The sequence below is a fragment of the Genypterus blacodes genome, unplaced genomic scaffold, assembly GCF_046128005.1.
Source record: "Genypterus blacodes isolate CSIRO-AG114 ecotype Tasmania unplaced genomic scaffold, CSIRO-AGI_Gbla_v1 ptg000181l_1, whole genome shotgun sequence".
In the NCBI taxonomy this organism is placed as follows: Eukaryota; Metazoa; Chordata; class Actinopteri; order Ophidiiformes; family Ophidiidae; genus Genypterus; species Genypterus blacodes.
In genome coordinates, this window is record NW_027466982.1 from 102,501 (window position 1) to 112,500 (window position 10,000).

At 52.6% G+C, this 10,000-nt stretch overlaps 1 protein-coding gene across 6 annotated transcripts in view; it reads right to left on the reverse strand.

The window, feature by feature from the left end:
• The window catches only part of abcc3 (ATP-binding cassette, sub-family C (CFTR/MRP), member 3), a 20,594-nt gene that overhangs the window by 6,607 nt on the left and 3,987 nt on the right, over positions 1-10,000 (reverse strand). For 5 of the 6 annotated variants that reach the window (XR_012965259.1, XR_012965257.1, XR_012965258.1 and 2 more), the window contains exons 2-22: positions 8,488-8,664; positions 8,231-8,356; positions 7,998-8,135; positions 6,750-6,875; positions 6,494-6,555; positions 5,918-6,049; positions 4,703-4,984; positions 4,114-4,291; positions 3,857-4,018; positions 3,683-3,775; positions 3,354-3,557; positions 3,117-3,263; positions 2,927-3,014; positions 2,536-2,602; positions 1,613-1,739; positions 1,296-1,472; positions 1,026-1,193; positions 629-818; positions 438-543; positions 194-353; positions 1-103 (exon numbers count right to left, since the gene is read on the reverse strand). The exon at positions 1-103 is cut by the window's left edge and continues 108 nt beyond it. Coding sequence is in view for 3 of the 6 variants with exons in the window: in XM_076167942.1 (XP_076024057.1) it covers positions 1-103; positions 194-353; positions 438-543; positions 629-818; positions 1,026-1,193; positions 1,296-1,472; positions 1,613-1,739; positions 2,536-2,602; positions 2,927-3,014; positions 3,117-3,263; positions 3,354-3,557; positions 3,683-3,775; positions 3,857-4,018; positions 4,114-4,291; positions 4,703-4,984; positions 5,918-6,049; positions 6,494-6,555; positions 6,750-6,875; positions 7,998-8,135; positions 8,231-8,356; positions 8,488-8,664 (3,013 nt within the window). In the remaining 3 variants the exon portion in view is untranslated. Of the gene's footprint in view, positions 104-193; positions 354-437; positions 544-628; positions 819-1,025; positions 1,194-1,295; positions 1,473-1,612; positions 1,740-2,535; positions 2,603-2,926; positions 3,015-3,116; positions 3,264-3,353; positions 3,558-3,682; positions 3,776-3,856; positions 4,019-4,113; positions 4,292-4,702; positions 4,985-5,917; positions 6,050-6,493; positions 6,556-6,749; positions 6,876-7,997; positions 8,136-8,230; positions 8,357-8,487; positions 8,665-10,000 lie in introns of those variants that run through there. The other variant, XM_076167941.1, reaches the window with a different exon arrangement.

Genomic DNA, 10,000 nt, shown 5'->3' on the forward strand with positions numbered 1-10,000 from the left:
CCCCGATGGCGGCGGCGCTCTGGCAGCCGTACAGGAAGCAGATGAGCACGGACAGCAGAGGCCCCACGGCCTTGGCGTACTCCAGGTACACCTTGGACTTCACCTGGGGACAGACGGACAGCGGGCGGTCAGCGTCCTCTCTACAGAGACACCAGGAGGGACAGGAGCGGCTTCAGGAAGGAGGAGGACTGACCCTGCCCGTTTCCATGGTTTCTGACTGGATGAGTTTGTCCACCTTAGGCGACGCCTTCTTCTCTGGCGGGGGCTCGGCGTGTTTCCTCTGGCTGCAGGCGTGTCTCTTCACTGAGCGCGCCCTCACGTTCTCTCCCTCTGCTGAAATGATGCTGATCTGCCTGCAGGGGGAGACAAACACACTTTAACCCCCGCAGCGCTGCAGCCGTCTCTGCTGCCACCAGAGGGCGGTGTTGAGCCTCCACCTGATGAAGTTCCTCTTGGCTTCGTTGATGACCGGCTCGTTGTCCACCATGTCCGTGTGGTTGCTCAGGGTGTCGTCTGTGAACTCCTCCTCTTCCTCCAGCTCCCCTGTGAAAGCACGAGTGTGGAGTTAGAGCGTTCTCTTATCGGTGCGTCTGATGAGGCGGCGCCTGAGCGAGGGGCGTCGCCGTACCGGCCCCGGTCACTTCCTCCTCTTCCCCCATGTCGTCCAGCGCGTAGTTTCGGAGGAACTCTGCGAAGGCGCCGTTCTGCTGGAGCAGCTCCAGGTAGGATCCCATCTCCGACACTCTGCCGTCCACCATGACCATGATGTTGTCCACCTGGGGCAGGAAGGTGATGCCGTGCGTCACCAGGATACGAGTCTGCAACAGGAAGCTTCCTCATTACATGGACACGCATCTGAACCAAGGACTTCATCCTGGAGCTGTGTGTGTGTGTGTGTGTGTGTGTGTGTGTGAACAGTAAACATTAGTTTCCTTATCAGAGACATAAATATAAAACCTCACAGACTGAAGAGGCTGTAAAGGAATAAAGAGATAAGCTAACCAGACTTCCTGTTCCGTCCTCACCTTGCCCTTTAGCGCCCCCTCTGGACCAATGAGGTTGTCAAAGATGTGTTTGGCCACGTGTGCGTCCACGGCGGACAGCGGGTCGTCCAGCAGGTAGACGTCTGCGTCGCTGTAGAGCGCCCGGGCCAGGCTCACCCTCTGCCTCTGGCCACCAGACAGGTTGATGCCCTGCAGGGGGAGAAGACCAGCAGACACACCTGGGGTCACCTGGGGTCAGATCAGCTGACCTCCGAATGAACCCTGATGCTGTGTGGAGGAGCTCCTCTGCACCTTCTCTCCTATCTCCGTCATGTCTCCTCCTGGCAGCACCTTCAGGTCAGGGGTCAGGGCGCAGGCCTCCAGCACGCAGCCGTACTTCTGCTCATTGTAGGGATTCCCAAACAGGATGTTGTCCCGCAGGGTGGCGTTCTGGATCCAGGCCTGCTGAGGGACGTAAGCCACGGACCCCTGAGGACGGGAGACCACAAAGATCAATAAGGGGGTAAGGAAACTTTTCCATACTTCCTCTCCTACTTCCTCTCCTGTTTCTATGCCGACTCAGATCTGAACCCCCCCCCCAGTGCCTCAAACAGGAAGTGAACTCCTACCCTGATAGAAACGTCTCCCTCCAGTTTCTCCATTTCCCCGAGCAGAGCAGAGATCAGGGAGGACTTCCCACAGCCCACCTGTCCCACCACCGCCAGCAGGGAGCCCTGAGGAGCCATCACGTTGATGCTGCACACACACAGCACACGCATGTTCACACACATGTTCACACACATGTCCACACACATGTTCACACACACAGCACACGCATGTTCACCCCCATGTTCACACACACAGCACACGCATGTTCACACACATGTTCACACACACAGCACACGCATGTTCACACACACAGCACACGCATGTTCACACACATGTTCACACACATGATCACACACACAGCACACGCATGTTCACACACATGTTCACACACAGCCCACACATGTTCACACACATGTTCACCCGCATGTTCACACACATGTTCACACACATGTTCACACACACGTTCACACACATGTTCACACACATCACACACACATCACACACATGTTCACACACATGTTCACACACATATCACACACATGTTCACACACACATCACACACATGTTCACACACATGTTCACACACATGTTCACACACATGTTCACACACACATGTTCACACATATGTTCACACACATGTTCACACACATGTTCACACACATGTTCACACACACATCACACACATGTTCACACACATGTTCACACACACATCACACACATGTTCACACACACATGTTCACACACACATGTTCACACACATGTTCACACACACATGTTCACACACATGTTCACACACACATCACACACATGTTCACACACATGTTCACACACACATCACACACATGTTCACACACATGTTCACACACATGTTCACACACACATCACACACATGTTCACACACATGTTCACACACTAACACTTGGTGCTGACAGGAGGAACGTACTTGTGCAGGACAGGCGTGTCGTCTTTGGCCCAGGAGAATCTCCCGTTGACGATGGTCACTGAGTAATCTGTCAGGCCACCACATCAATCAATCAATCAATCAATCAATCAATCATTGAAATGTGAGTGTAGTGCAGCATCAGGCTTTAGGACCACACAGTGACAGGCAGGCCTGAGCCATGAGTCAGCAGAAGGAGGAGAGGAAACCATGAGTCAGCACTGAGAGGAATGATGACTCAGCAGATTTCAGAGAGCAGAGATGAATGAGCTCATCTGAGGAAGAGTCACGTCACCTCAAGGTGCAGCACCAGAGAGGAAGAGGCCACATGTAACAGTCTGGAGGGGAACAGAAGAATGAAGCAAAGGTCACAGCAAAGGTCACATCAGGTCACCTGCTGCTGTGTTCTTCCTGTCCACAGAGTCCAGGTCCAGCTCATCATGGCTCAGGAAACTCTGGATCCGCTTCAGTGACACGCTGGCCTGTGATGCAGAGAACACACACAAACACACACACACACACACACACTGTAAGTGACTAAACCAACAGAAGCTGGAGGAGGAGGAGGAGGAGGCCTGGCTCACCTGGACCAAGCTGCTGATGACCTGAGGCAGCATGTTGAGAGGGAAGCGCAGGATGTTGAAGAGCGACAGCGACACGAAGGCTCGCTCTGCGTCCAGGACGTTGTTCTCATCCACGGTCACGTACACGGCAAACGATGTCAAGGCCACCTGGGAACACAGAGGCACACAGACCGGTCAACAAAGAAGAGGAGGAGTGGATCTGACAGCTCTGATCCGTGAGGTCATGACTGAGCGTACCAGGAAGGGGGCGCTGGTCCAGGCCATGGTGGAGAGCGCTCCCAGGTACGCCATCTTACGCAGCACGTTCAGCTCCTTCTGGCGGATGGCCAGGACCTTCTCCTTGAAGGAGTTCTCCCAGGCGTAGAGCTTCAGAACCTTGATACCGTTCAGGATCTCGTTCATCAGCTTGATGCGGGAATCCTTGTACTGCATCTGCTCCACCTGGCAGAGGAGAGAGAGGCAACATCATGTGTGTGTGTGTGCCACTGGGGCTTCACTGTGTGGGAAGGGTGGGAAAGTGGGCCAGCCCAGGTGACTTCCTGGGGGGGGGTCAGGTCTGCTGGTACCTGGTAGGCTCGAGTCTTCATAGCGATCACAGCGTTCAGGGGGATGAGCAGGATCATGACGGCGACTCCAGCCAGCACAGAGGGGCCCAGGTTCTACAGAGCACAGAGCAGTCAGCTGTCATACACAACAAAGACACGCAGAGAGCATCTATGGAGCTACACACACACACACACCTGCCAGAGGAAGTAGAGGGCCAGCATGATCTGAAGAGGAGCCGACCACAGCATGTTGAGGAAGGCCACCAGGTCCATGAACCTCTGTGCGTCCACAGACATCAGGTTCACGATTTCTCCCACCGTGGACGAACGCTTGGCGGCGTTGGTTATGGCCAGAGCCTGGAGCGCAACGGGAAACACACACAGCTCAGCAAGTTCAGGCACCAGTTCTAGAGTTTAGAGCTGTGTGTGTGTGTGTGTGTGTGTGTGTGTACCTTCCTGTAGATGGCTCCTACCACCGCTGTGCGTACGTTCATGCCAGTGACAAAGCAGTACTGGAAGTGCTGGTGGAGGATGAGTGTCTGCAGAAAGGCAGTGAAGAACATGAGGAAGGCCAGAGCGTAGCCCCACCAGTCAGGGGCGCCGTCCTGCTGTGTGAAGGAGATCAACATCCTACACAAACACAAGAAGAAGCTCTGAGTGTCCACACAGCTGATGATCTCACGTTCTGAGGCCAAACTGAACACATCTGAATGTTGATGGATTCATGGATTCACTCACTGGACGACCAAACAACAATGGAAGTGAACTAGTTTGCCTTCCTACAGCAGATATGAACATGCAAACACACTGATGGACTATCTGACCGCTCGTGTGACAAACACACACACACACACAGATAACAGAGCAGCTGCCCTCACATTAACAGAGCAGCTTTGCATCGTAAACAAAGAGCTCCTCTGGATAAGAAGGTGAGTAAACCACAAACATGCAAATCCTCCTCCTGACTGAACGCTCTGATGGAGGGGGAACAGGGTTTGTTTGTTTGTGTTTGCACACACAGGTGTTTGTTCACAGCTTCACCTGAGCAGCTGAGGGTTGACGAAGGTGATGACGTCCTGCAGGAGCTTGTAGGCAGAGCCGATCAGGAAATAAGGTCCAAAGGCTTTGATGAGGGCCCGCAGGAAGGACGGCTGCTTGGGTGGGACCTTCTGACTGGACAGCAGGACCTCCACTTCCTCCGGGCTCCTTTCTCCTCCTCCTCCTCCTCCTCCTCCTCCTCCTCCTCCTCCGCTGTGATTGGCGCTCTCAGGCGGGGGCTTGGAGTAAACCGCCTGGCTCTGGCTCAGGTTCTGTTCATTGGAACTGTTCAGGAGAGCGGGGGAGCAGTTAAACCTAAATCCTGAACCACTCCATGTTTACATTGTGAGTAATCATCAAACCACAGTGACTCAGTGTGAACACAAGTCACATTCCAGCAGGACAACTGAGATGGAACCAGACAGGTCCCAGTCCACCACAGAGAAAGACCTCCTCCAGGTTTTACATAGCATTTGAAGGTTTGGAGTCACAATCAACCAAACACTCCAGTGTGTTTGTGCTTTCATCTACAGAGTTCACTGAGGTGGGACCTCCTATAGGTCAGTGACCACGGCAACCACAGCAGTTTGTTCAACCAGCTGACATCTTTAAGTAGTGAGCAGACTCATGGGCGTCACCTGACGCTGGCTGAAGAGGCTGAAGAGGCTGAGGCCTTCATCTCTCTAAGCAGAACCTCCAGTCTGAGTCAACACAGCAGAACTACTGTGGCCCAAAGCCTCACTGCTTCTGTTCCACCTTTCAGATTCATCTGGCACGCCTCTAACATGAAAAACAAGTGTGTGTGTGTGTGTGTGAGTGAGTGTGAGTGAGTGTGTGAGTGTGTGAGTGTGTACTGCAGCAGCAACACACTTCATGTGAAAAACAAATGGCTTTAAAGAAAAGATATCCTGCTGAAACACACACACACACACACACACACACACACAGAACTACAACCCAGCCCTCAAAGACAACATCCTGTCCCTTTCAAAGGAGAGTGCAGACTGAAGGTGTGTGAGTCGTAGTGAACGTCACCACACACTCACACACACACACACACACACACACTGGAGACATGTTTGTGTGTGTGAGCCTGTAAAGCTCCAGCTGCAGTAGCACCGTTCCTCCTCTAGTGGTACTGTGAGGCCCCAGACCTTTAGATGAATATGGATGTGATGGTTCTGATCTGAGCTGTAGACAGGGCTGTCCCACTCCTACCTCTTGGCCTTGGCCTGCTCCCCCTCCCACTCTGACAGCAGTCTGGGCACCATCTCCCCCGAGCCGTCTCGTTTGTTCAGGGACCACAGGTCTTTGGCCTCCAGGGGCATCTTGTAGCCTTTAATGGCCAAACTGGAAGACAACAAGACGAGGCATCAGTCCACACAGAGGGGTGTGTGTGTGTGTGTGTGTGTGTGTGTGTGTGATCCATCGTGTATCTAATTCTGTTTCTCCTGGCCAAAGTAGGATTCCAGACCCAACGTTCTTCATCTCTAAGCCGGCCACAGAGACTGCTAATGGAGTTCTGTGAACTTGCTAATCGTTTCTACGGTAACAGTGGATCAGATTGCAGTGGAGATGGGCTGTGGATGCATTTAGGACACAAATGGAGATTAGTTTACAGAATAACATCAAGCTAAGATGCTGCTGTGGATTTACCAGAGATGAAGCTGTGTGTGTGTGTGTGTGTGTGTGTGTGTGTGTGTGTGTGTGTGTGTGTGTGTGTGTGTGTGTGTGTGTGTGTGTGTGTGTGTGTGTGTGTGTGTGTGTGTGTGTGTGTGTGTGCTGCTCTCCTACCTGGTGAACCACCAAAAGGTGATGGTGGACAGAAACCCTGCTGTGGATGCAGGGCAGGGATTCTGAGGAGGAACATGAAGACGTGCAGACACCAGGATGAGGACAACACTTAGTAACAACCGTGTTCTCTGCTTCAACACGCATGGAGCAGCAACACAAACTCAACAAATACACTGGGATATGTAAACAACACACACACACACACACACACACACACACACAGAGAGAGAGAGAGAGAGACAGGTGAGACACTCACAGCATCTGTGACCACGTTGGAGAAGAGAGGAGGCTTCTCGTTGAAGCAGCAGAGGATGAGCTCACACACCACCAGGCTGAAGTAGAAGTAGAAGGTGGTGAACCTCAGCTTGTCTGTGACTTCACTCTGAAATCACACAAACATGGAGGCTGCAGGTGAGGCGTCGCTGTGGAAACGTCTGAAAGTGTTCAGGCACAGGCCAGGTGAGAGGACAAACACGTGACGCAACACATCTTCAGTTCATGTTCCTCACATTGATCTGTTTGAAGAAACAACATTAATGAGCTGGTGTGTGTGTGTGTGTGTGTGTGTGTGCTGAGGGACAAAGAGCCTCTATGCCCTCTGAGCTTAGCTGTGTCCTGACCTGAACTCACTGCAAGCTCAGACCAAATACTGAGACTCAGCCAGGCTGAGATGATCCTTCAAGGAAACATCTCATCATGTCTCACTGCAATCTGAGTTTAGATCTCTTCACACTGAGCTTATAGAACGAGACAGAGACAGAGTGTAGACAGGAAGGTTCTAACACCTGAAGATCAGAGAGAGGAGGACACATGAGAGAGGAGGAAGAGGAGACATGAGAGAGGAGGAAGAGGAGACATGAGAGAGCAGGAAGAGGAGACATGAGAGAGGAGGAAGAGGAGACATGAGAGAGCAGGAAGAGGAGACATGGAAGAGGAGACATGAGAGAGCAGGAAGAGGAGACATGAGAGAGGAGGAAGATGAGACATGAGAGAGCAGGAAGAGGAGACATGAGAGAGGAGGAAGAGGAGACATGAGAGAGGAGGAAGAGGAGACATGAGAGAGCAGGAAGAGGAGACATGAGAGAGGAGGAAGAGGAGACATGAGAGAGGAGGAAGAGGAGACATGAGAGAGGAGGAAGAGGAGACATGAGAGAGGAGGAGGAGGAGACATGAGAGAAGAGGAAGAGGAGACATGAGAGAGGAGGAAGAGGAGACATGAAAGAGGAGGAAGAGGAGACATGAGAGAGGAGGAAGAGGAGACATGAGAGAGGAGGAAGAGGAGACATGAGAGAGCAGGAAGAGGAGACATGGAAGAGGAGACATGAGAGAGCAGGAAGAGGAGACATGAGAGAGGAGGAAGAGGAGACATGAGAGAGGAGGAAGAGGAGACATGAGAGAGGAGGAAGAGGAGACATGAGAGAGGAGGAGGAGGAGACATGAGAGAAGAGGAAGAGGAGACATGAGAGAGGAGGAAGAGGAGACATGAGAGAGGAGGTTCCCGTACTTCACTGGAGGCCTGCAGGATCTTGGAGCGGAAAGGAACGATGGAACACAGCACAGACAGGAACCAGAAGATGAAGAGGATCCCCGAGGACTGGACCCCCCGTAACCTCTCAAACTGGATCAGAAAGGTGGCCAGCAGCTGTGGAGGAGCAAAGGAATCACAGAGTTTGTGAAGGTCAGTCTCCTTCTGAGGTCTCCTGTAGAGGATCTGTCCCATGTGACCTTTGACCTCACCATGGTCATACCCAGCACCAGCGGGGTGACGTAGTAGATGGGCGGCTGGCTGTGGCCTTGCCGCAGCTCGTGGAACGTGTAGAAGAGATCCATCCAACAAACCATCCACAAGGCCAAGCCGAAGACCTGAGGAGGGAGAGGAACCACAGAGGAACCACAGAGGAACCACAGAGGAACCATCAGCTGAACATCACGGCTGCTCCTCTCAGACTCAGACTCTGTGTTGGGTTCATGTGAGGGGAGGAAGCTCTACTCACCGTCTTGAACCTGTTCATGATGGACATCATGATGTAACCTCTGCTGTTCCTCCTCAGGTAGAAGATGTAGACGGGGCTGACGGCCCACAGGAAGACGCACGGCAGCCATGACAGCACCGTCAGCTGAAAGCACTTAGGCAGGTCAGGACGCTGAGTGTGGAACGTCTGATTGGCCACCTGCACACACACACAGACACACACACACACACACACGGTGAGACAAATTCACAGCTTTACAATCAACCAACAAGTGAGTCAGAGCTCAGAGCTCAAGCTGCCTGACAACATTCCTGTGAGCCATAGAGTGTGTGTGTGTGTGTGTGTGTGTGTGTGTGTGTGTGTGTGTGTGAGTGAGAGAGAGAAATGTCACAGCGTTCTAACACTGAGTCATCCTGTCAACTTAATCTGCTACTTCCTGATTTGAGTTCTGCTTTTGTCCTCCTGCATCTCAGCGAGGCTCAGCTGACTGAGGAGCTGGCCTGAGCAACACACACACACACAGACAGGGGCTGAGGCTGATAGAGGTGCTGAGGCTGATGAAAGGCTGAGGCTGATGGAGGTGCTGAGGCTGATAGAGGTGCTGAGGCTTATGGGGGTGCTGAGGCTTATGGAGGTGCTTAGGCTGATGGAGGAGCTGAGGCTTATGGAGGTGCTGAGGCTTCTGGAGGTGCTTAGGCTGATGGAGGAGCTGAGGCTTATGGAGGTGCTGAGGCTGATAGAGGTGCTGAGGCTGATGGAGGTGCTGAGGCTGATGGAGGTGCTGAGGCTGATGGAGGTGCTGAGGCTGATGGAGGTGCTGAGGCTGATGGCTGCAGGCTTCCCTGATGTTGTTGCACCACAGGCCTCTTCTTCTTCTGCGGCTGCAGGACATCAGAGCCGTCCAGAGGAAATCCGGAGGAGGAGGCAGAGTAAACATGATGAAGAGCGGCCATCCTTCGTCCCTCTGGACAAACAGAGTCGCAGGCCCACAGGCAGAGCAAAGACAAACACAGCTGCTCTACACAAACAGGACCACACCCATCAGCACGGTGAGGGTGTGTGTGTGTGTGAGAGTGTGTGTGTGTGTGTGTGTGAGTGTCTTCAGCCTTGACCCCTACAGGCAGAGAGGTGAACTGCAGGGCGGTGTTGCTCTCTGCCTCCTGGCCTCACACTCATGTCTGGAGCTCAGTCACATGTGATCACAGCCCTACACACACTCTTTGACCTTCACACACACACACACACACACACACACTGCTGTCCTGAGCTCCTCTCCATCTGCAGAAACATCTGAACGTCTGCAGCTCTCCAGATACTTTGATACGCTTCCATGACGACCAAGGAAAAACTGATAAATATTTACAGGTCGTCTAAACATGACGTCCTTCATCTGACAAACACACACACACACACACGCACACACACACACACACCTTTAATGAGTAACCAGCTGAACAAAGAGCTGCTGAGCTCACGGCTCAGATCAGAACAGAACATTCAGATTGAATCAATATCAGAATGGATTCATCAAAGG